The sequence below is a fragment of the Centrocercus urophasianus genome, unplaced genomic scaffold (assembly GCF_019232065.1).
Source record: "Centrocercus urophasianus isolate 14NV4802_14NV808 unplaced genomic scaffold, USGS_Curo_1.0 seq_12, whole genome shotgun sequence".
Taxonomy (NCBI): Eukaryota; Metazoa; Chordata; class Aves; order Galliformes; family Phasianidae; genus Centrocercus; species Centrocercus urophasianus.
The window spans coordinates 27,677,308-27,703,922 of NW_024884364.1; the positions used below are offsets into that span (position 1 = coordinate 27,677,308).

Here is a 26,615-nt window from a genome sequence, read left to right on the forward strand (position 1 = left end):
AACTTAGCACAGGACTTCAAGTTTTATGTCTGTGTGAAAAATTTCCAGTGCTCTGCGTGTATGTGCTTGATACCTCTCAACAGCTAACCTTCTCTTCATTTGTAAAGCTATTAGGAGATCCGTTTCACCACTGTGTGACTGAGATTTGAGCATGTAGAGCCTCTGAATGTGTGAGGATGAGAGAGATGCGTGTATCAACACAAAGCATAGACCACAGCATAACCACCGTATTATTTCAAAACTCAGAGAACTTTTTACACAGAAGGGCAAGGACTGCAATGAGGTGCAAAGGTTATGGACTGTGCTTTCAGTTGTATTCCTTACAGCAGGCTTATGGCCAGTCTCACTCAGCTCCTGTACCAAGCTAAGCTGCCCAGGCAGAGGCAAGGAGGTGGCTGAGCTCCTGGGGGAGGCAAGGCTAGGGCCGCCCCCTGCCTGACACAGCTAGGCCCAAGCAGGGAAGAACTGTGTTAAGATAATTGCAAGTAAAAATCAAACCAAACAGTTTAGTAGTAGTAAGTTTATTGAAGTGTTCAAAGTTCTGCACTCTACTGGATACAGTTCATAACTTAAAGGCAAGAGACCAAAAAACAAAACATCATGACAGGTCCCAACTGGAATATTACAAAACTCACATAATGGTGTAATTAAGTGGTACAATTGTTCAATCATTTTGGTCTTCATCCCAGTCTTTTTTTCCTGATGGAGGTTTAGGACCACCAGCTGGTTTCGCCATTATGATCTTGATGATGAGAAAGTAGAAAAAAAAGTTAGACTCACTTTTCTCCCACCTTTAATTTATAGCCTTATGATGCTGACTGAAAACATTTCCTAAGTTATGCAGTTTCCCCGCTCTGAACTTGAACTCCCAGTCACTATTATCCATCTTACTGAAACACATTTTTTCTTGAAAATGGCAGAAGCTAAGCCCTCACATACAAAGTGCTTTTACCTTACTTTTGCATGCAAAATAAGTTAGTCTAATAAAATGTGAGTGCTTACATAAACTAAGCAGTGACTGCTTTACAGCTTGCCCTCAACACAAAGCAAAACTATCAGAGCTATTGAACTCCAGCCTAGATACACCCTTTAAAGCACAAGTCCTGCTAGCAATGCTTTGTTACAGGCTTATTTTCTGCACTTGTTCCAGTGGCAGATAAAACTAGAACCATACTCATCATCTCTGCAATGAAAGTTTAGTTAGAAAGAGTAAGATTTCACCGTTCACTGTGGCACAAATGAGATGGAAATAAGAAATCAGCACACATAAGACAGCAGTGTTACATGCCCTCAAGAAACAAGCAGATTTATCATGTGATTGTCAGTATGTTCACACATGCTTTAACACTCTGATGCTTCTCTGACAGAGCTTACTGATACTACTTGTCAGGCTCATCTCTCCAGTCATCCTTATCCCAATGTCCTTGTTGCTTAGGGACTTTTGGACCGCCTGCTGTTTTTGCCATAATAATCTACAGAAATTTTACATGCAAATACATTTTTGCTAGAATTCCACACAAGAAATAAACTTTTTTTTTTTCCATTAAGATTATAAACATTTTCCTGAAGTGAGATTTTAATGTAAGAATCGTATATGGGAAAAGGTTTCTCGTGATAATCCTTCTTCCTATAGAAGATTCCCTTGTAGGCATGAGCATCAATTGAATGTTAAAGGAACATGAAACAGCAACATTTGGTAGCTGAAACATCTCCACTCATATTCCAAAATATGAGCTCCTGAAGAAACCAATTCCTCAGTTTTTGAAAGTTTAAACAAACCAAGTTTTCCAACGTCAGATTTATATGCCTTGTGATCCCAGAACACTCTCACACATTGTATTAGTGTTCTGAACACTGAGTTATAGCAGAGGTTTCAGTTTAGCACCCGAAGTATTGTTAAGCTTACCTGATCCACTCGTAGGACAGTTACTGCTGCGTTTGTGGCCAGCTTGATACCCCAGGATTTTCCCAGGTATGTGTCTAGTATGCCAGCTTCTAACATATCCTTCACAGCAGCAGCTTCAGCCTTTCAAATAGGAGGAAAATATTTTAAGTTTATACAGGCTTCTACTTAGTAAGTCATTAAGTTTGCAAGGTTACAATTTTCTTATCTTCTCTCTTCAGAAAATCTTCATTTCTAATCCATCACAGGAAGATAAAGTAATCACTAAACATTTATTGTATCTATCAAGTTAGTTCAGTATCTCACTTTACCTCTACAGGTGGTTACTACGCTACATCCAGTTTAATAGCTTGATGAATTAAAAAAAAAAACATTAGTTGTAGAATGTGCAACACCAAGCTTCAAAGATTTCAATTCATCTTTAACTATTCAGTACTACTGAAGGAAGTACTTTTAAATACAACCTTGTATTGCTCAGCAGTAAGTAATGGGAGAAACTACTTACCTCAATATCAAATCCAACGTTTTTGTTGCCTTCCTGATGCACGGCATAAAGTTTGGATATGACTTCATTTGCCTTTACTCCAGAATTTTCTGCCAATGCTCGAGGAATGGCTTCAAATGCTTCAGCAAACTTCTTGATGGCGTATTGGTCAAGCCCAGGACAAGTCTAAAGTGAACACCAGGCAGGCATTTTAAACAACACTAATATAAGGGAGGTACCTCCTTCACATTTTTCTACTGATTTACATGTAGGTACATGTATATATGTATTTTTTTGTTTAATAGCATGTATATATATAAGAAAAAAAAATTAACAAAACAACAGTTGTACCTCTCCATAAGATGTGATTTGCTTGGCCAATTCAATCTCTGTTGCACCACCTCCAGGAACAAGACGTTTGTCCTGTGAACAGACCATACCAAAACAGAAAGCATCACATCCATTTCTTAGCTTTTTTAGAACACTTCATCAAGAGACATTTACCAGAATTTAATCATTCCTTCCAAATATCCTTCAAGAAAAATAATAATGAAGTTTTTTTTTGTTCTCTTCATATTTCAACTTATTTATTTGAAGTTATTTCAACTATTCATAAGCTGAGGGTTGAATTCCTCTGTTTTGTTTTGTTTTTTTTCCTCACCTTTTCTATTAAGTATTCGGGAAACAATAAGCATAAAACAAATCCTCTAAAACTAGGTTCAATACATCAAGAGGTGTCACAACAGTTTTGTTTTTTGTTTGAAAAAGTGTTCACTCAAGAACTTCTAAACAGAAAAGTTATCAACGTAAGCCATAACTACAGACAGCCATAAATCTACAGTTTATGGGTGTTCCCATACTCAGTGTCCATATGCATGAATGCAGGACTTTAAGTGTCCAGACTTTTAGTCTTTTTGCATTCCATCTTCCAAGTAAGTTTTCAAACATTTCCTTCCTCCTTCAAAAGGAAATTTACTCCACAAAAGCTGATCACAAAAAAAACACTGAAGAATTCAGTTATAAAATGTATCTGTGATATGTGGGGAAAATGTATCTTGTGACCCATGAATGAGAAAATTACTTTGCAACCAGACAGTTCCTCCCACTTTTCAGAGACAAGAAAGGCCACCTGGCTTTTGTCCTCTCTGGTTTTGAAGGAACATTACAAGGGGCACACATAAAGAGGTCAAAGAGCATCTTCAAGGACTGAAAAAGTGAATTCAGTACAAACAGTGCTTTTAAATACATCATATTCATGAGAACGCTGGCAGCAGTCTTCTCTACACAGCGTTTTCAACCTAAAAAACGCTCCTGAATTGACAGTGAAAGGAGCAGTTGATGCTTTCATGAGAAACAAGCCCAAAGCAAACAGGTACCATGCCTCAAATGATCCACTGCTCAGTTTTGATAACAGAAACATTCTGGGTATTTACCCTTGTGAGCACTTTGAAAGTATTCACGCCATCATCCACTGCTCTCTCGATATCATCCATCAGATTGTCTGTAGATCCACGAATGAGTATAGTAGAAATAGCACCATCCTCCTTTTCTGTTAAGAGAGAGATGCTCATTCCTGAACTAAGTTTTTAGATGATAACACACGAGTACCATCCTTGTAGAAGAGCAGCATTAGAATGTCTACAGAAGATACATACCGTGCTTAAACACAACAACTTGCGTATCTCCAACCTCTGATAAATACACACTATTGCAGCGACCCATTTCTTCTAGAGTGGGGGGAGTCTGGAAAGAAGAAACAAAGGTCAGGAGATGAACGTTTTCAACAACGCTCTCCTATCTGCTCCTCATTTTTGAAAATTCCATACCAGTCTGGGTAGGGCTGTTGCACCAACAGTTTTGCACAGTCTTCTCAGATCCCATTTTGAGTTCAACCTTTCAAAAACACAAAGCAGTCTTGTTTACAGCCTTCCAGAACAAACGCTAATGCAGACGAGCAAGAATTCTCCCCTTAACTTGACAGCATTTTGTCAACTGTGACATCCATCAAAATTTACTCTATCAAGTAAAAGAGATTCTATATAATGGCTCTTTTAACAGTTTGAAAACAAATAATCCAAATACATGGAAATTACTAATCTCCTACTGCAGTTGATTTTTCCAACACATCCCCTGTCATGCAAGAAATGGCAGTATCATGCTCTACTTCCAGAAGTTCAGAATGTTGAGACACCGTCAATGAAGTTAGTTTTCAGTAACTTATCTAGGTAAGACATAAAAGGTGCTATCAAGAAATTTGTCTTTATGTTTTGCAGGATGTATTTTAAGCAGATCTAAGATCCAAAGAAGCAGCTGAGAAGTATTAAGAATTAGTTTTTCCATTCATCAACGTAACAGCGATGCACAGAGATGCATCTTGCCATTGCTAAGGTTTCACATGATGACTGACCAGGAAGAACCCTCATGAACCTCAAGAACCCTCATACACATTTGTGGACACATCTGTTTTCTAAATAAAAAAAAATCAGTTGATTTGTAAAAGACCTTAAGACAGAGTAACAGTACCATACCTACACTAATTAGTACCCAGTTAGTTACTACACAGAGGTGAAATACTGTCAAGAAACATAAGCTAGGAAACCACCTGTCTGCATCTCAGGTTTTTACCTACTAGAAAAACTGCCTGCAGTACTCTGCACTGTAAGTTATCTGAGAGGCAAGAGACAATATGCCAAGTGCATTTCATAAGACATTTGCTCTGCCAGATTCATGTCTTCTAGCACTTACCTGACTACCATAAGATTGTATTTGTTGGCATAATGAAGTGCCATGTCTGCCACTTTGCCACCTGTTACAACTACATTTGCGCCGCTATCAGCAATAGCTTTGACTTGCAAGTCCATTAGGTTTTCTTCTCCCTTGCTGAAATTCATCAGCTCTTCAGCATTCTTTATGAGTACGGTGCCCTAGTAAAACACATACACACATCAGTTCAGTGTCAAATAAAAACCCTAGGTTTCAGGTAAATCACTGTCTCCCAACCAATCCATAAACCTCAAATCTGCCTATTGAATCACACTGACACTTCCCAGGCAAAATGTATTAAAAAAATAATAATTAAAAAACCACGAGATCCACCCACACCACCAAAAACCCTACGTAACAAAATTAGGTTCAGAAGTTTTCTATGAACTTTTTTAGACTAATGAACTCAGTCTTAACAAATATATCTTAATCACCAAGTGTCAAAAATATTTATAGATAAGTCTAAAAATAAGAGGCTAAGAGCCACTAATAAGTATATGTAGATACAGAATTTATTTTGAGCTTCTACATACCTTAGTTTCAGTTATCATACCATCAAAAGGGCAGGAATACACAGCTATTTTTGCATCTTTGACAGAAGTAACATCTCCTTCAGTTTCCTTTTTAAAAACCATGCCATGTAGCACTGATGAAGCAGAGACACCGGCACCCTGGTAGAAAAGGGATGGAACAGAAGGAAAGTCACATCACTCATCATTTCATTTACTGTCAGAAAGTTGCACTACACTTTCCAAAAGCAGTCCCCCATTTACTTGAACCTACCAATCCCTACTGTCACACAAACAGAAGACTTAAGAAAAAAATAAAAAGGGGAAAACCTTTGCTCCAATTCTACATAATCTGCTGAGGCCTAAAGCCCCACTTAGAAATAAACCTTAAGATTATATCACTACATTTCTGCCAGTCTGCACCTCAGCCTATCCACGTGAATTCAGTGGAGGTTCAGGTTGGGTATTGGGAACAATTTCTGTTCAGCAAGAGCAGTGCTGCAGTGGCACAGGCTGCCCAGGGAGGTGGTGCAGTCACCGTCCCTGAGGTGTTCAGGAGCCGTGTGGATGTGGCACTGAGGGACGTGGGCAGTGGGCGTGGGGGGGTGGGCTGGTGGCTGGACTGGGGGATCTGAGAGGTTTTTTCCAGCCTTAATGATTCTACGCTTCTACTCCAAAGCAGCAGGCCCTCTAGATAATTAACATATCTGATTTAATGCGAATTTTACTATTTCCATTTCTGGAATTAGCTGCTGGGCAGTAAACAAGGAATGTGGAGACCAATTTCCAAAACTTATCACACATTTCCCTGCACAACAGAGATTAGAGCAGTAGAGGCACTTTTCAAAGGTCTAAAAATTATGTCCTTTCCTTAAATTTCTTAGCTTATAGTGTATCTATATTCAACTTACCACAATCTTGCACACTCTGATATTATCAACATTGAAATGACCAGAATCAGGCAGAATAGAAACTGTTTAAAGGAGAAAAAAAATGTGTTGCTTAATGAATAAGATTACGATACCTAGAGCTTTTCCCAAAATACTAGAATTCTATGGTTTGAACTGCCTAATTAATTTAAGGCGGTTATATTTCCTGCTTTTTAAATTATTTTTAAAACGCAGCAGTAATCAGAAAGCAACATTACTTTAACTGAACATTCTGAATGAGGTCCAATATCCATTTAGAAACTTATGTTTGAATGAAGCCTGACCCAGGGTATTTTCAGAAAGCACTTCAACTGCATGTTTTACTTTGAAGTCTAAAAGGAGAAACCAGCAGCTTAATACAACTACAGTCTTCCTTTCATTTGTTCTGAGGCTGAGAGTAGAAACAGCTTATCTGAAGAGTAGTGTATTCCCTTAATGTCAAGAAAGACTACACAAGATGGATAGAAAGGCAGAAGTAGTGAGCAATTTCTAAGTTTAGTAGAAAGTACAGGGCTTTTCTGAGCCACCAGGTCAAGGAAGAGTTCAACATGTGAAACAAACTAATTTCAGAGGCTACTGCATTTCATTAACTTAACCTAGTAAACCAAACAGGCCGTGAAGAACCACAAGGAAACGCACTCCATTTTTCAGATGCACTTACCACAGGCCTGAGCAATAAGCTTCGACAGAAAACTTTCATTGCCATACTGTTTGCTCATTACTGAAGTATGCAACAAAGATGCCACCTCATCAACATCTCTAAGGTTCTTTGCAGAACAGCACACCAGATCTGGAAGAATTTCTAGAGCTTTCTTGCACGCTTTTTCATATCCTTCAATCACCTGTGCAACAACAGCAAATATTTACTGCTTTACCTCATTATGCATTCATACTGCCTATGTTTCCTTCCAAAAGTCCACTATAACGTACAGATAAAAAAGCTTGCCAGGGAAACAAGGAATCACCAGCAGCAATCAATACACTTCTATCTAAAACTCGATTCAGATGAAGTATGCTATTCACAGCACTATGACTCGAGAACACTGAGCAGCTGCAATCTGAATATCTCAGGATACATGAACAGTATTAACAATGTAACTTGCCTCTGAGACTGATAATCCCATCCTCAGAAGGTCTTCTGCTAACTCCAGAAGGACTCCAGCAAAAACAAGGACAAAGTTAGTTCCATCTCCAACTTCTTGTTCTTGCATGTGGGAAGCCATCACAAGCATTTTTGCAGCAGGATGCTGGACCTTTAAAAGAAGGTGCACATCACTGTCACTAACACCAGTAACTATACTGGTTCGAAGAAACTATTCTACAGTTGACAAAGTTGACAAAGCTTCTTGTTAATTATTCTAGAATTCCTATCTAAGAGAAAAACTCAGTGTAAGTATCATTTCCATCACACATTTGACAGCAAAAAGTTGTACATCAGCCTTTCTATTATTTTTTCTTTTACTTTACTTAGAAGTGGGTGCTGTTGTATCTCCAGCTTCATACATCCAATTATCATGTTCCAAGCAAACAGAAGATGGCAACCACCAACACCACCAGATTAACACAGTGGCTATTTCACTCAGAGTTTTCCAAACACCGTATTGTCTAAACATACTCTAAATCTACAATGGTTTGGGAGGAAAAGAAGTAGTCATTTATAAACATCTTCTGCAACTGCTTGATGCTGCTTTACGGAAGAGTTTATCTCATGCTGGATATAGCCTACTTACTTTACTCAAATCCAATGACAAATGTAAATACAAAATGGCATACATAATCTGGGAGGGTGACATAAAATTCCTATCAGAGCTCAGAACCAGTGACCCATGCTAACAGGACCACTGGGTTACAACCACTGACGCAAAGCTGTACTGAAGAGGTTCAGACTGAACATCAGGAGGAAATTTACCACGAGGGTCACACAGTGCAGTAGGCTTCCTGCACAGGTGGTCAATGCCCCATGGCTTTGATGCACTTGGATAACACCCCCAACAACATGATCTCATTTTTGCTTGGTCCCGAAGCGGTCAAGCAGTCGGATTCTCATCTCTGAAGGTCTCTTCCAACTGACTCACTCTAAGAGAACTCACCTCCAACTCTCTCAAGATAGTAGCAGCATCATTTGTAACAAAAAGCTTCTCCAGATGGTTGATTACCATTTTGTTCATTCCTAGGGGGGAAAAAACAAAACAAAAAGTATTCATTAGGCAATTGTTGCATTGTACAGAAATACAGTTTCTGTAGCTTTCCAGTTCATCTGACCCATTAAAACATGAGCTCTATTTATAACTTCAGATTCTTAAGTACTTTTGTCAAATAACACTTGGGAATGCATTACATTATCAGAACTCATTATTTCTGAACCAGCAGTTTTCTTTTCAGAAATACTGGTGCATAATTTAACACTGGAGAACACTGCTGTTGTGGCGTATCTGTCAGAAAATTGTAAGGTTACATTAATCATGACTACCATGTTACCACCTCTCCTCTAAGTTCCCTAAGACTTCCATTTGGCAATCAGACAGCAAAGAGGACAAAATAACTGCAGCATAACAGGCACAAAAGCCTCAGCCATAAGGCAGGTACATACTGCATAACTTAAGAACTAACCAGACACAACAACTGTATCTGGAGTTCTACAGCAAGTCCAGAGAGTTTTCCCAAGAAACAATTAACTGCCTCTTCATCAAGGCAAGATTAGCCTTCAGACACATAATTTTGCTCAAAATAACTACTGCAGCTTCTGGATTTACTTACCATTGGGTCCATAAGCTGTACGGGTGGTTTGAGCAAGTTCTTTGCATGCCTGGATGTTCCTGTAGACAGCTTCCTCTAGTCCTGAGTAATGCTAAAAACAAATGAAATAAACTGCTCAGAACTACTACTTCTCAAAGAAGCAGTGATAATCCAGCAAGTTCACAAAACTTTCTGATAGAGTTGATACTTCACAAGAAGTTTAAACAAAACATAAAATTTACCCAAAGACAATGAGACAAGAGATTGCATGTTCTCCTACTCAACTCAGTGTGACATGATTTTTTAATAGTTTTATATCTAAACTCCTCTAAAAAAAAAAAAAAAAAATCATAGAATCACTTGAGTTGGAAGGGAACTTTAAAGGCCACCTGATCCAAATCCCCTGCAATAAGCAGGGACACACACAGGTACATCAGGTGCTCAGAGCCCCTCCAGCCTGACTTTGAACGTCTCCAGGGATGGAGCATCCACCACCTCTCTGGGCAACCTGTTGCAGTGCTTCATCACCCTTATAGTAAAAAAAGCTTCTTCATTACATCCAATCTCAATCTCTCCTCTTTTAGTTCAAAACCATTCCCCTGTCGCCTCTTTTCTTATAGCCCCTCTTTATATGTCAAAAGGGTACTAAATAAAATATTGATGGCATACCAAATGGACACAGAAAATAACAAAAGAGCAGCTTGGATAAAGAATGCAGAACTAGGGGCATGCAACAAAGGGTTTTGCTTCTTTACGCACATCTCTACATCACAAAATCATTTAACTCAGTTTTACATTCAAATGAATGGCTTAAAAACTTAAGAGTAGACAGTCTGCACATTTATTTAATTTAGTTACTTAATTTAACACTCTGGAGTGTGCATGCCCATGCACCAAGTGACATGGTTTAGTCATGAGACTTGGGTCAGGCCGACGGTTGGTCTACATGATCTTCAATCTTCTTCCAGTCTAAATGATTTTATGATTCAGAAAATATTGGTGTTTAAGAAGCTGATCAGCCTGGCTCCAGTTTGGAAAAAGGGATCTCCTGAAAGGGCCTTGCTTGTAAACCAGGTAAGCCATAGTTTATGCCTCCCAGGAGGAGAGCCACAGAACGGTTTGGTTGGACCTTTAAGATCACCTAGTTCCAATCCCCTGCTATAGGCAGGATACCTCCATCTAGACCAGGCTGCTCAAAGCCTCATCCAGCCTGGCCTTGCATGCCTCCAGGGAGGGAGCATCCACAACATCTCTGGGCAACGAATGTCTGTTCCAGTGTCTCACCACCGTCACAGTAAAGAATTTCTTCCTCACATCTAGTGTAAATCTACCCTCTTCCAGTTTAAAACCATTTCCACTCACCCTGTTGCTCCATGCCCTTATAAAAAGCCCTCCCCAGCTTTCCTGTAGGCTCCCTTCAGGTACCGGAAGGCCACTATAAGCATGCAGCTCCCTAAGAATCGCTCTTTAAATGCAAAACAAACACCTCAGAACGCATCCTCTTCATTCGGTAGAATACAGCTCTCCCTACGACTGGTCTTTTTTTCTTTTAGAGCACCAGCATCTATGGCACTCTGCTCTCCCCCACCCCTGAAAGAAGCCATTCCTTGCCCCCAAAGAAACCTCCGAAAAAAAAAGAGGAAAAAAAAAAAAAAAAAAAAAAATAGGGCTGAGCTGCTTAGGTTCGCTATCCATTCTACTCAGTAGCAGCGAGCAAAGCTCCCCTCCTTTCTTTCATCTACAACAAAAATAAGCTGCTTGCTTTCTATCCCATCTTTCGGTAGCACTGGCTCTATCTCCGACCGCAGAGCCTTCCAGAAGGCCGTCCCAGCACGCAGCCACACAGGGCCAGGCCGCCCTCCCGGCGCCCACTGTCCGAACGGAGCAGCCGGGAACCCAGGCCGCGCCGGGCCGCGTGGAGCCGCCGGGCCTTCCAGAACCTTCCCCCGCCCGCCGCGCCGAAACGCCCCGCAGCCTGCTCACAGCGCAGCGGGAGGGGGGGGTGGAGGAAGGAGTCCGGGAAGCGCGCGCGCTGCCCGGCACCGCTCTCACCTTCGCTCCCTCTTTGAGCATCTGGGCGAAGCCCGGGGCCTTAGGAACGTGCAGCGCCATGGCTCCGCTCCGCTCGCGCCGCGCCTCAGGATGCTGGGATTGGCAGCGCGCATGCGCGATGAGCGAGGCGGAGCCGCAGGCACAGCCAGTCGCTGCCGGGGAGCTCGAGCGCGCGCTCCCGCTTCTCCTCAGCGCGGCGAGGGGCGGCGCTCGGGCTGCGGCCTCGGCATGGTAAAGATCTTTAAGGTCATCGAGTCCGACCGGCTACGTAACGGCCGAGGCCGCTGTTACACCGTGTCTCTAAGCCTACACCTATGGTCGCTATGCCCACACCTGCAGGGATGGGGTCTCTACTGTTTCCTTGGGCGGCCTGTTCTCATGTCGTTCCCATGAAGAACTTTTTCCTCATATCCAATGTAAACCTTCCCTTGTGCAACTTGAGGCCATTTCCTCCCTTGTCAACAACACCGTCCTCCTTGCTGCAACCTCTTTTCAGGTGGCAGTGGAGAGCTATGAAGTCTCCCCTCAGCCTTTTCCTCTCCAGACAAAACAGCTCCAGTTCCCTCAGCTGTTCCTCATAACTCTGGTTTTCTGCGCCATCTGCACAGCACAGCCGAACAACTCGACACCCTTTTTGTAGAGAACAGCCCACAGCTAAGCGCAGCACTCGAGGTGCAGTCTCGCCATTGCTCAGTGCTTCCTTAGTCCTGCTGCCCACGCTATTTGTGATACAAGCTAGAATGCCATTGACCTTGTTGGCCACCTGGGCACGCTGCTGACTCATGTTCAGCTGGCTGCTGATGAGCATTCCCAGGTCCTTTTCTGCTGTCAACCCCATTGCATGGAGTTGTTATGACACAGGTGCCACACTTGGCATTTAACTATATAATTGGACATGGCCCATCAATCCAGCCCATCCAGATTCCTCTGCAGAGCCTAGGAAGCAGATCGACACTCCTACCCAAACTTACAGAGGCTGTACTTCATCCCCTCACCAATATCACTGATAAAGATGTTAAAGGAAACTGGCCCTAATACTGAGCCCTGGAGAACACCACCTGTGACCACTGCCTAATGGATTTAACTTCATTCACAACAACTCTTTGGACCCATCCACCCAGCCAGTTCTTTACCTAAAGAATAGTACTTCTGTGCAAGCTGTGAATGGGCAGTTTCTCCAGGAGATAGTAGAAAAAGTGGAAAACACACCTTGTCAAAGAAGGGAAATAATATTGCTGAATTTAGGCCACACAGTCATTAAGCCTGTAACCCAGCAGGGACTGGGGTTGAGATGAGTTGACAGAGATGAGTTCCTTCATCTCTGCACCGTAAGTAGACCATATACAGGTTAATGAAATCACTTAAGATGTGATGTTTAAACATCCTCAAGAGGACATACTTGGTTTAGTTTCACCACCCTATAATTCTTAAAATGTCATCAGTTTTGACTTATCGTGACATTGCAATAAGGAGTGAGAATGGAAAGAAAAAATACAGCACTCCATAAATCAGCTTCAGAAGTGTGTGTGAACTTTTGCTAGAAGTCATTATGGGATTTATCATAGAATCATAAAATCATGAAGGTTGGAAAAGGCCTCTCAGATCATTCAGTCCAACCACCAGCCCACCCCCCCACGCCCACTGCCCACGTCCCTCAGTGCCACATCCACACGGCTCCTGAACACCTCAGGGACGGTGACTGCACCACCTCCCTGGGCAGCCTGTGCCACTGCAGCACTGCTCTTGCTCAGAAGAAATTGTTCCTAGTATCTGACCTGTAACTCCTCTGGTGCAACTTCAAGCCAGTAGAGGGAACCCATCCCATCCTGTCTATTGCAGTCAAGGTGTGTGGGTGCTGCGAAAGGAAGTGCTCATACCTGGCATAATGGGTGCAACCCCATTTAACTCTCTCTTTTCCCTTCCAATGTATCTGCATCACAGGGCAGCTTAGGAATAAGGAAATTCCAGTCTTGTACTACAGATGAGTTTGCATTTTATAAAGCAACGTATGTAATCTTTTCATAGCCTTGGAGGAGACACTTCTAAGTCAATGCAGATGACTTTTCATAGTCATGAGCATGAAATCAGGGGTCTTAACAGTTGAATGCTTCTACTTAGAGATACCCGTTTTATTGCACAGACTGAGAAGAGATCAGGTGGTTAGACTGCTAATCAGTAACTCACAGAATGATTTTCAGTTCTCTGTAACATCCAGCATGACCTTCAGACAAGTCTCAATTGATTCATCAACTCTTAAATTTTTACATGTTCTAAGCTATCATCTGGACCTGCCTCATTATCGCAGGACTTATATGAGTACATTTTTTTTTCCCAGGTAGGAAACATAATAGTTAAATGTTGAAATGCTTCCTGAATATTTTGCAGATTTCAGCCAGGAGCCCTGTGGCTGTTCTCCTGCAGGGTCTGATCACTTTCCAGCGCTACATCATTCAAGGTGGAGTGCCAAGCTGGACTTAAAATGTCCATCCCCAAACACTACTGATTTGTACTAAAAATATTTCTGAGCTCATTTATATACATTGCTGTTATTATCCTTGCTTGATTTAAGCCAAGATAGACAATAGAAGATTCAAAGTAATAGTGTTTATGGTGTTAAAGAAAAGGGATTTTACTATTTAAAATACTTCTCAAAGTGATATCCATTATAACCTTTCTAAAACAAGAAATAAGTTATCTTTATATATATAATACATATATGTTTATATATAGTTATCTTTTCATAACTTCTTTTCATAACACCACTGTCTGATTTTTAAGGAACGACCTCTCCAAGGCACATGGTTTCTTACAAACTTGGGAAGCATTAGCTCAGAAATTAAGTTGGGTTATTACTGCCTGAGAATGTAGAGAGATACTTTGTGAGCAGTCATCCTACTAAGAAGGTGACATTCTCTGAGTCTTCAATAATTAAAATGCTGTTATTTAATTAGTCTCTCCTAATTTTCTCTCAGAAGACATCATTAGGATGAGCATTCTCAGTGCATGCAGCATGAAAACACCAACCAGTCTGTTACCCTCAACAGCTAAGAATCCAGAGCTTGATTGTCATGGAAAACCTGTACATTGATGCTAGAGCTGCCTTTTGAGAGGTGAAATACAAATTCAATCTGAGATTTCACTGTTAAATAAACAAATATTAAAAAAAAAGAAAACCTAAAAAAAAGTCATAGCAAATGAAAAAGTTTATTATTCAAACATTTTATTTCCAGAAATATCTGTCTATGAACTATCAGCTTATGAACTTGTAACTAGGTGCTGCTGTCCCCACTGTCTGCTGTGGGTCCCATGCTGTGGTCCATCTACCCTGCCAGAGCTGCAGGAGTATATTGGGCACTGCAGGGCTGCTCAGGGCCACCTGTTAGGCAGTGTCAGCATGGCCATGGCAAAATGGGGCATGGTGGGGCAGACCAGGGAACCAGCCACTCTGGTGCCTATGGGTGCTGGGGAAGCTCCTGCTGTGCTGGGCCAGGTGTAAAAGTGTATGCCATGAAGAGCAGAGCGCTGCAAGGTGGAGGAGCAGAAGTGCCACTCTCTGCATGCCTGCTGCAGGATCTGCTGGCTGCAGGCTCCTTTCCAGCCCAGCAACTACTCCTTGCACAGGCTGGGCACCTGAGCTGCTCCTCAGAGGGCTCTCATTCAGCTCTTCCTGCAGGAGAGGAGCAGCCACATCTCTTCTTGCCAGGATAGCTATGTGCTTGCAGTGCTTCAGCTGCTGCAGGTAATCTCTCTTGAAGCAAATGTTGTACTAGAAGAAGAACTGAAAATATATAGGAGAAGAGTTACTTGTGAGCAGTTTGGGACTGAAAGACAGCAATGCACAGGAACTAAGGCTTTTAATTGCTGAAATGGGTATTAAAGTATCTGTCATGAGTTCAAACCTAGAGCTTAGGCTGACTAAGATATGTTGCAAATGCATTGAAAGAAATAGACTCATCATATCCTCATTTATTTATCTTTCCGTTCCACAGATCCAGACTCATTGGCTGTAACCCAAATATATTTTATTCACACTTCTATTACTCAGCAGTGCTACCTCTAAAGTATCTGCAAAGGCAGAGAAAGAAATCAGGATACAAACATTTAGTGCCATCCCCACCCTCTCTATTACCAGGGCTTACTTTATTGGACCCTCCATTGCTCCCACCAGAATGCTGTGAGATTTGGTGGAGCAAATGATGTACCTTCCTATGAGCAGCAGTGCCCCTTCATCTGCCCGAAATGCAGGAAGTGAGGGAGATCTTATGCAGTCACTTTGTATCGGAGTGAATCCATGCACATTAACCTAAGAAATGAAACCTTTCATTGTTTCTGTCCCACAAACTCTGAAAGGCCTTTTCCTTCCCAGTGCTTCCCACCTGAAACAGTTCTTCATCAATTAAAGCACAGTTCCCACTGTGACCCCACCAGGTGCTCTCAAACCAATCACTTCCAATCAGTGCCCAGCGTTTCTCTGTAAAGCTGAGAGCTGTGAAGATAGCGGTGGTGCCAGTGTTCTCCTCAGAAGAGGTATAAGGTGAACATTCTGTCAACTGCTAACTGGTAGAATGCTGTGAGTCCATTTCTTCTTCTGCAGGTGGCCTGGCAGCGTTCCAAGCTCCTGGTGGAGCACCAGAAGGGCAGCCCCAGGACTCAGCCCGAAACTCCAGATCGCAAACAGAAGGGGTTCCTGCTGCAGATGGTTGTCTTTCAATATTTCCATGAGGAACGGTAAGCAGGTCTCGATGGAGCTCTGTGGGGTCACAAGGGAAGTGTTATGGGGTCACAATGGAACAGCACATGGATTGCTTTGGGGCTAACCATGTGGTCATAATGGAACTGTTCAGGGTCACCATGGAGCTCTAAGGGGTCTCTATGGAACTCCATGGGGTGTCTATGGAACTCTTCTCAGGTCCCTAAGAAGCTCTATGGGGTCACAAGGGAACTGTTATGGGGTCACTATGGAGCTCTATTGTGTCACTATGCAGCTCTATGGCGTCACTATGGAACTCTTATGGTCATAAGGGAACTGTTCTGGGGTAACAATGGAACTTATGGGATTCTACGGAACTCCATGGGGTCATAATGGAACTGTTTGATGGTGACCAGGAGCTCTTGGAGGTCATAATCGATCCGCTATGTGGAACATACGGAGCTCTATGTGGTCACAAGGGAGCTATTATGGGGTCATTAGGCAGCTCTATGGGGTCACTATGGATCTCCATGGGAAGTCTACGGAACTGTTCTGATGTCCCTAAGAAGCTGCATGGGGTCACAAGGGAAGTGTTACGGGGTCACAATGGAACAGCTCAGGGATTTCTATGGAGCTCCATGGGGTCATAATGGAACTGCTTTTGGGTCACTAGGCAGCTCTATGGGGTCCCTATGGAACTCCATGAGGTGTCTATGGAACTGGTCTCAGGTCCCAAAGAAGCTCTATGGGCTCATAAGGGAACTGGTAAGGAGTCACATGAAGCTCTATGGGCTCATAGCGAATCGGATGTGGGGTCACTATCGAGCTCTAGGGGGTCAGAATGGAAACGTTATCAGCCACTATGGAGCTGGACGGGGTCACCATGGAGCTGCTATGTGGTCCTAATGTTCCTGTTATAGGGGCACTTTGGGCCTCCATGCAGTCTCCAAAGAATTATAATTAGGTGACTAAGAAGGTCAGTGTGGTCAGGATGGAACTGTTTTGGGGTCACTGTGCAGCTGTAGGGTGTCACAGTGGAGCTCTTATGGGGTCACTATGGAGCTCGGAGGGGTCATATTGGAGCTCCAAGGGGGTCAATATAAAAAATTCCATGGGGTCAGAATGGAACTGTTATGGGGCCACCATGGAGCTCTATGGCATCACTATGGAGCTCCTATGGTCAAAATGGAGCTATTCTGGGGTAAGAATAGAACATTAATGGGGTCACCATGGAGCTCTGTTGGGTCACTATGGAGCTCTATATGGTCATAAAGAAGCTTTTAGGGGGCAACAATGGAACTTTTATGTGATCACTAAGGAGCTCCATGGGGTCATAGTGGAAATGATTGGGGGTAAGTGTGCAGCTCTTGGAGGTCATAATCGATCTGCTACGTGGAACCTACGGAGCTCTATGGGGTCACAAGGGAACTATTATGGGGTCAGTAGACAGCTCTATGGGGTCACTATGGATCTCCGTGGGGTGTCTACGGAACTGTAAGCAGGTCCCTATGGAGCTCTGTGGGGTCACAAGGGAACTGTGATTGGGACATAATGGAACAGCACAGGAATTACTCTGGGGCTCCATGGGGTCATAATGGAAGTGTTTGAGGTCACCATGGAGCTCTATGTGGTCTCTATGGAACTCCATGGGTGTCTATGGAACTGTTCTCATGTCCCTAAGAAGCTCTATGGGGTCACAAGGGAACTCTGACTGGCTCACTGTGGAATAGCTCACAGATTTCTATGGAACTCCATGGGGTCATAATGGAACTGCTTTTGGGTCACTAGTCCGCTCAAAGGGGTCTCTATGGAACTCCGTGGGGTGTCTATGGAACTCTTCTCAGGTCTCTAAGAAGCTCTATGGGGTCACAAGGGAACTGTTTTCAGGTCACTAGGCAGCTCAAAGGGGTCCCTATGGAACTCCATGAGGTGTCTATGGAACTCTTCTCAGGTCCCTAAGAAGCTCTATGGGGTCACAAGGCAACTCTGATGGGGTCACTAGGCAATTCTGTGGTGACACTATACAGCTCCACGGGGGGTCTCTGAAACTCTTTTGAGTTCCCTAAGAAGCTCTATGGGCTCTTAAGAGAACTGGTAAGAGGTCACATGAAGCTCTATGGGCTCATAGCGGATCAGATGTGGGGTCACTATCGAGCTCTACGGGGTCAGGATGGAAATGTTATGGGGTCACCATGGAGCTGCTAAGTGGTCCCAATGTTCCTGTTATAGGGGATCTTTGGACCTCCATGGAGTCTCCAAAGAATTATAATTAGGTGACTAAGAAGCACAGTGTGGTCAGGATGGAACTGTTTTGGGGTCACTGTGCAGCTGTAGGGTGTCACAATGGAGCTCTTATGGGGTCACTATGGAGCTCGGAGGGGTCACTATGGAGCTCCATATGGTCATAATGGAGCTGTTCTGGGTAACAATGGAACTTTTATAGGGTCACTATGGAGCTTTATGGGGTCACTGTGGTACTCTGCGGGGTGATAATACATCTATTATGTGGAACCTACGGAGCTCAATGGGGTCACAAGGGAACTGTTACGGGGTCACTGTGCAGCTCAATGGTGTCACTATGCAACCCTTGTGGTCATAAGGGAATTGTGATGGGGTAACAATGGAAATTCTATGGGATCACTACGGAGCTCCATGGGGTCATAATGGAACTGTTTGGTGGTCACCAGGAGCTCTTGGAGGTCGTAATAGATCTGTTATGTAGAACCTACGGAGCTCCATGGGGTCACAAGGGAACTATTATGGGGTCATTAGGCAGCTCTATGGGGTCTCTATGGAACTCCATGGGGTGCATATGGAACTGTTCTGATGTCCCTAAGAAGCTCTATGGGGTCACAAGGGAAGTGTTATGGGGTCACAATGGAACAGCTCAGGGATTTCTATGGAGCTCCATGGGGTCATAATGGAACTGTTTTTGGGTCACTAGGCAGCTCAAAGGGGTCTCTATGGAACTCTATGGGGTGTCTATGGAACTCTTCTCGGGTCCCTAAGAAGCTCTATGGGATCACAAGGCAACTCTGATGGGGTCACTAGGCACCTCTATGGTGACACTATGCAGCTCCACGGGGGTTCTGTGGAACTCTTTTGAGTTCCCTAAGAAGCTCTAAGGGCTCATAGGGGAACTGGTAAGGGGTCAAATGAAGCTCTATGGGCTCATAGCGAATCCGATGTGGGGTCACTGTCGAGCTCTACGGGGTCAGGATGGAAATGTTATGGAGCCACTATGGAGCTCGACAGGGTTACCATGGAGCTGCTATGTGGTCCCAATGTTCCTGTTATAGGGGATCTTTGGACCTCCATGGAGTCTCCAAAGAATTATAATTAGGTGACTAAGAAGCTCAGTGGGTTCAGGATGGAACTGTTTTGGGGTCACTGTGCAGCTGTAGGGTGTCACAATGGAGCTCTTATGGGGTCACTATGGAGCTCCATATGGTCATAAATAAGCTGTTAAGGGGTAAAAATCGAACTTTTATGGGATCACTATGGTACTCTGCGGGGTGATAATACATCTATTATGTGGAACCTACGGAGCTCAATGGGGTCACAAGGGAACTGTTATGGGGTCACTATGGAGCTCTATTGTGTCACTATGCAGCTCAATGGAGTCACTATGGAACTCTTATGGTCATAAGGGAACTGTTCTGGGTTAACAATGGAACTTCTATGGGATCACTACGGAGCTCCATGGGGTCATAATGGAACTATTTTCAGGTCACTAGGCAGCTCTATGGGGTTTCTGTGGAACTCCATGGGGTGTCTATGGAACTGTAAGCAGGTCCCTATGGAGCTCTGTGGGGTCACAAGTGAACTGAGATTGGGACATAATGAAACAGCACAGGCATTACTTTGGGGCTCCATGGGGTCATAGTGGAACTGTTTTTGGTTCACTAGGCAGCTCTGTGGGGTCTCTATGGAACTCCATGGGGTGTCCATGGAACTGTTCTGATGTCCCTAAGAAGCTCTATGGGGTCACAAGGGAACAGCTCAGGGATTACTATGGAGCTACATGGGGTCATAATCGAACTGTTTTCGGGTCTCTATGGAACTCCATGGGGTCTCTATGGAACTCCATGGGGTCCCTATGGAACTTTTCTCAGGTCCTTAAGAAGCTCTAGGAGGTCACATGGGAACTATTATGGGGTCAATGCGCAGCTCTATGGGGTCACTATGAATCTCCATGGGGTGTCTATGGAGCTGTTCTGAGGTCCCTAGGAAGCCCTATGGGGTCACAAGGGAACTCCATGGGGACACAATGGAACAGCTCTGGGATTACTTTGGGCTTCCATGGGGTCATAATGGAACTGTTTTGGTGTCACCATGTAGCTCTATGGGTTTTCTGTAGAGGTCTAGGGCAACACTATGGAGCTCTAAGGGGTCATAATGGAACTGTTATGGTGTCACTAGGCAGCTCTATGAGGACACTATGCAGCTCCATGGGGGGTCTCTGGAACTCTTTTGAGATCTCTAAGAAGCTCTATGGGCTCTCAATTGTTGGACCATAGCATGGTGCTCCTGGTTAATTTAACTCCAGTTACTTAAGCAGCTTCTGGTTTTAATCTTATTATTATTCAGCACTTCAGCTGTCCATTTCACTTTAGTCTAGGCATTTTTTTTTTTTTTTTGTGTGTGTGTGTGTGTGTGTGTGTGTGTGTGTGTTTGTTTCTGCTCGTAAGTAGGGAAGAAGGGAACCACTCAACAGTCTCTCTGTGGCAATGTTGCCTTACACTATCTTCTATTATTTCTGGAACTGCTCTCTTGCTCCAATATATTCCGTTAAGTTTATGTTGCTACATTTTTTAAAAACCAGCATAGTACTGATTCTGGAATATACATGTATATATACATACATTATTATGAACATATATGCGTATACATTAATCTATATTGAACTAAAATACTCTGTTATAATTGGGAGGTATTTGGGACTCAGTGTCTAATCATGACTTTGACTTGGCCTTGATCTTTTTTTAGCTATTCATTTATATTCTGTGCAGACATCACCATGCTAGAGGACCATCCAAAGGTCACAGGGTTGGCTACTGGCAGTTGGCTGCCCTTTTGACAGCCCAAATCTATTACTGTACACTTGGAAATCCCCAACTTATCTGTCAGCATATGTTTGTCAAATTATGGGATGGTAAAATTTAACAAGATCTTGCGAAGTTCATAAAAAGGGCAGAATGCTAAAAGGCTTAGATTCTATTTACTTATTCCACAGTGGGAACCTGACAAATTGGAAAAATAAGGGACATAAAAGTGTTTGGTGAGATGGTGGGTAAAATATCTGATTGTTTGTCAATCAGTGCTGATGTTTGTCCAGTGATCAAATGTGAGCATCATGTTGATGAAAACCTGAGGATCACACCTAGTTTGCAGAGAATCACACTTATGCAGGACACACAGAAGTGTGAACCACATAGGACTGAGCATTCAAGATGAGCGTTATTCTCTTGGTAACAGCAGCAGTAAATTGCACAGTCTTTTTCCAGACTGGGATTATCTCACCTGTCACAAAACGAGAAGGAGTGCTCTAATCAGCTATGAGTACTTCTTAGGTCACTGGTGCACAGCTCCTGAGTTAAATGCTACATGCATCCCAGGCTTATCTCACTTGCTGGTACAACCAACACAGGAAAGAAAGACTTGTTTACCATCAGTATTTTTAACTCAATATACAAGCTTTCTGCTATAGCTAATCCAATTAGCTGGTCACTCCTGAAGTCCCCACTTCTGAGGATTTTAAAGAGGAATCATCTTTGCATGGGGTGGAATTCTTTGAAAATGTTGACTTGTTTTAAAATAGCATTCACAGTCCCTCACTGAGCTAAGGATCCATAATGTTTGATTCTCTCCGCATATGTAGCAAGAGATCAGAAGTTTTTCTAATCAAACAAGATTGGAAAGGCTGATAGTATCAAAATGGAAGTGATGCTGTTTGAACTATGTTATGTTGCAGGTACTATTCAGGTCTAAAATCGTGATGAGTCACAGACACACTACACACCAAAACACAATCCAAGGACATCTGCTTTATGAGGGAAAGCAAAAATCATTGAGCTCTTTCTGGCTTTGATAGCATAAGAAAGATTCTTTGGGTAAAAACAACAGATTTAGATGTTATGTTCTGTTTTCCATGAGAAAGCCAAATCCAGACATCAGTTAAGGCCTGGGGAGTCATCTCTCTTTAGTTCTTGAAATGGTGATTTGAGAGTTTTTTTTCCAGTGCATTGCACAGTATCTGGGAAATACAAACCAGCTGCTATTATGCTTGGCTGCTCTTGCTGGAGGTGGGAAGAATTTATCAGCATGTATGGGATGTGGAAACTTGGAGAACATCAAACTGAGGAGTGGGGGAAAGTCATTTTAGGCTGTACTTTCAAAAGATAGGAAATACTGGAACAGGATGGTGGGCTGAGGATTGGATAGCCAAAGACTTCTGCAGAAATAGCACTCAGTTGAAGTCATGAAGAGTAAAAGAAATCACAACTGTTTGCAGACTCCTAGAAACAAGCTACTATCGCATCTGATCTGCATTTCTTTCACTCTGCTGATGCTAATTAAAGCAAATATAGCTAAGTAGTGGGATTGCGAGTTCAAGACCTTAGGCTGGTTGGCACTTGGGCCATTGAGGTCTAAGACCTTTCTGCACTGTGTCCTGCCTTGACTAGGAGGACCAATCTAGAATTTTCTAAAGGTTAGTTTAAAGCAATAATAAATGTTTAGGAAAGAAAAAGGTGGAGTTTTTTCTTTTTTCAGTTTTTTAATACCTTATTTCTCTACCCAAATAATCTTAAAGACCTTGTCCAAGTAACTGAAGATTTTCTTTCTTGTATTACCTCTATTCGTATTTGGGGATTAATCTTAGGTTTTGTAATTGTGTATCTTCAGAATATACCTGTTGAGAAACTCATGAAGTCTCCCGAACTTACGTCAGTGAGAGTCTCCTGGCCCAGCTGCTTCTAAATCATAGAATGGTTTGACTTGGAAGAGACCTTAAAGTTCATACAGTTCCAACACCCCTGACATGTGCAGAGGTCTCTTGCACTAGGTCAGGTTACTCAAAACCCCATCCTACCTAGACTTGAACAGTTCCAGAGATGAGGCATCAGGCCCAGGGACTGCAGAGCTCTCTTTATCCTGCTGCCAGCACAGACCCACCAGCACGACCTAGGGAACTTCTGTGTATCCCATTATTTCCTGGCTTCTCTTTCAGCCCCTTGTGTCTGCCAGCAGCCGGGCAATTGGCCTGACTCTGTGCTTGGTTGTGAATCAGAAGAGTTCAAAGGACACCTTTGCAGCCCTTTCTGCCCCACATGAACTTTCCTAGATGTAACTAAATATCACATCTTGCCAAGAGACGCTTAGTCTTCCCCACACAATTCCTTAAGTATTTAAAGAAATGTTAATAACTAAATACTATACACTTCTGTAAAGTAGGAGATATAATACCACATTGTATAAAGAAGGAAATCATGCTTTAGTGTCATGCCAAAGGCCCTAGATGTATCCATGGCAAAATCTGGGACCATATCAAAAGATTTTATTCCAGTATATTAGTTAAATCCCTAAACTTTGATCCTGTCTCTGAACGGTAGTCAGATCACCTACCACTTAAAATCTGTTAAGATGAAAAATATACTATTGGCATTTAAGTTACGTAGTAGGGAAAAAGTAATATTTATATAGTTATATAAATATTGTAAATGGACAATTGCCTAAATGTATACTCAATGAATATAAAGACATCATAATTATGAAATTAACAAGAGAGTTTGGCAAAGCAGATTACAATAACAAAAAGAGAATAAATAGAACACTTAGCCACATCCCAGATTTACTGCAAAACTCCAGATGAGGGATCTCCAGAAGAGATCCTTCCCTACTGATAGTCAGCTCTTAAATCAGTCTAGGAGAGGTGCAGCCAGGCTCCACCCCTTCCGGCAGCACAGGTGAATTGCCTTCACCTGTGCTCCCAGGGCTGACTTATTGCTCGCCTCAGGTGGTCGTGATTCAGCAGTTCCCATACACTAAGTATCATTTAAGCAGCAAGACGTGGTTTAAATGTAAAATATAAGCAGCAAACATTTTTTAATAACAACTTCGAAACAGGTAATTGTGAATGTACCAGTGTTGTAATATGCATGCAGCAAAAGAACAGAATGGAACAGAATAGAACAGAAAAGAATAGTTCCCTTGGAAGGGACATTCAAAAGACCATCTAGGCCAACTGCCTGACTGGTTTAGGGGTAACCAAAAGTTAGAGCATTTTACTGGAGATATTATCCAAATACCTCTTGAACACTGATGGCCATGGGGCTTCAACTACCCCTCTAGGAAGCCTATTTCAGTGTGTGACCACACTCACAGCAAAAAAGTTTTTCCAAATATCAGCCTGAGCCTCCCCAGCACAGCTTTGCCATGCATCCAGTCATTGATTTCCAGTGAGAAGAGATCAATGCCTTCCTCTCCATTTCCTCTGCTCAGGAAGATGTGAGGAGCAATGAGACCTGCTTGACCTCTTCCAGACAAGACTTGACAGTACAAGCGTCCTCTCCTCACAGACCATCCCTTCCAGTGCTATTACCAGCTTTGTTGCCTTCCTTTGGATTCCTTCAATAACCTTTTTATACTGTGAATCCCAGAAATGCCCCACGTGAGATTCACAGCAAATTCATTCATTCCCTTGGATGAAAAATGGTCCAAAAATATAACTTCACACTGGTTATTCTGGTCCATTAGCAGAAGTCCCTCTTCTCAGCCAGCTGGCAACAAAAGCAGAAGACATTAAACCAGTGCCTGAAGTAGAACACTGTGTGGCAACAAGCCATGCCACCACTTTGAACATCAACATGCCACAGATATACATGGAAGTCATCTATGTTCCTAACATTTCCAGAAACTCTGACAGAATAATTGCTTGCTTGATCACTTACAGAGGTTTTGGATAGGTTGGCCCAGAAGGCAGCACTTTCACAGAAGGAAATGTTGGGGGGCAGAGTCTACAGAACTCTGAACCATACTGCTAAATTTTTTGCTTTGTTTGAACTTCACGTGCTTTAGGAATAAAAGAAGACATTTGACAATTAGACTTGCTTTGTGCATGAACTCAGAAAAACACCGTGGAATAGGATTCAGAGAGAAATCTGTAGAGAAGATGAAAAACCCAAAGCAGTCATTCAGCAACATATGATTCTATTTATGATGGTTTTGAAGAAATAAGTGTAACAGCTTTTGCTCTCTTAGGCGGTCTGATGTCTGCCTTTCAAGCCTTCAGTTTGAAAGCTTGAACTCCAACACCTACTGAGGTACTTCATTATGCCTCCATCCTCTGTGGTAGCTCGTCTTGACTTTCTGTTACCACTGGCAGGTATGGAAGAACAGCAAAACAAAGGTGGTGTTCTGGTGAGACTCATGTGAGATTATGAAGCTGAGAGCTAATACTTGATTTTACATACTGGGATCACAGACCAAACTAAAATAATAAAACACTGAATATCTATTTCTAAGGGTGTAATCCATGGTATTTTTACTTTTAAACTAATAAAAATAAATCCTTATGCTTTATGTCTAGGTGTCTGTGCTAAAGAATTCCAGATACATACTTCTGGTATTTCTCCCTTAAATTCATTAGAGTGAATCCTTAGCATGACATTGCACAGACTCATAGAAAATCATTGGTAGTACAAACTATTTAGTGCTACTGGTATTGGAATTAACATTTCAAGGAGCGTGGGATGTACTGATAGCTGGTTTTGTTAATTTTAAATGGGTGACATTTTATTATGACTATAGAAGTATAGGAATTGTGTGAATAGACAGGAGTAATTTTCATTTTAGTTATTCAAATAGCAACTTCTTTAGTTCTACGCTGTGTTTAAAGACAATAGTCAAAAGGCAAACAGAGTGATGATCTGAACTGTTACCTGGAATGTGCAATTTGTCCCCAAATATGTGCTACCCCACCTACCTTTCAGCTTTTCTTTTGATGCCTTTGGAGAATACTTGAGACTTCAGTCTTAAATATCACAACATTTCAACGTTTCATCTGAAATAGATGGCTACCAGATGTTACAACCTAACTGCACACATCTGTTGGAATTCAAAGAATCATCAGACTTCAAACATAGAGTTTCTGCATCTTGAAAGATGAGATTATTTAACATTTTTATGAGGATCCCTTAATTCAGATTATCTAGAGAGCAGTATTCTGTGCTGCCTCCCTGATAAGGTGGCATTCTTGTTGCTCTCACAAGAGTATCAGGATCAAGAGATCTCAAGCAGGAGCTATGGCAGCCTGGGTACAGTCCACGGAGTTAAGACAATCAGCTGGTACTGACAACAGAACTAAACAAAAAGGAGTACATAAAAAGGAAAAAGAATTAAAACAAAAAGAAGAGTACATGTTTAGTCTGTAGATTTCTTTTTATTCTCAGATTAGTGTGGATGACTATGTGAAGAAAATCACAAAGTTAAAACTGGGATGTCAATAGAGGACTTGCACAAAAGCGGTATGGGAAATCTTTTGCTTTGT

At 42.4% G+C, this 26,615-nt stretch overlaps 1 protein-coding gene across 2 annotated transcripts; it reads right to left on the reverse strand.

The window, feature by feature from the left end:
• Positions 1-505: 505 nt before the first annotated feature.
• CCT8 (chaperonin containing TCP1 subunit 8) lies at positions 506-11,479 on the reverse strand. Of its 2 annotated transcripts, XM_042810834.1 has the most exons (16): positions 11,377-11,479; positions 9,346-9,436; positions 8,679-8,758; positions 7,692-7,841; positions 7,250-7,430; positions 6,571-6,632; positions 5,684-5,821; positions 5,133-5,311; positions 4,214-4,280; positions 4,043-4,130; positions 3,821-3,936; positions 2,739-2,810; positions 2,409-2,573; positions 1,907-2,026; positions 1,375-1,472; positions 700-742 (listed from the first exon to the last, which is right to left on the reverse strand). In XM_042810834.1, exons 1-15 carry the CDS (start codon positions 11,434-11,436, stop codon positions 1,380-1,382), a joined length of 1,662 nt encoding a protein of 553 aa, XP_042666768.1. In that variant the 5' UTR covers positions 11,437-11,479; the 3' UTR covers positions 700-742; positions 1,375-1,379. The 2 variants fall into 2 exon arrangements, with proteins under 2 accessions (XP_042666769.1, XP_042666768.1); XM_042810835.1 differs by lacking the exon at positions 1,375-1,472 and having other exon boundaries at positions 506-742.
• Between the last annotated feature and the right edge of the window lie 15,136 nt (positions 11,480-26,615).

Excerpts from the sequence above, each read along its gene's own strand:
- CCT8 (XM_042810834.1), bottom strand. The coding sequence starts at position 11,436 with ATGGCGCTGCACGTTCCTAAGGCCCCGGGCTTCGCCCAGATGCTCAAA. Across the intron at positions 9,437-11,376 it reads TGCTCAAAGAGGGAGCGAAG|CATTACTCAGGACTAGAGGA; the intron begins GTGAGAGCGGTG and ends ATTTGTTTTTAG. Across the intron at positions 4,131-4,213 it reads CAACAGCCCTACCCAGACTG|ACTCCCCCCACTCTAGAAGA; the intron begins GTATGGAATTTT and ends TCTTCTTTCCAG.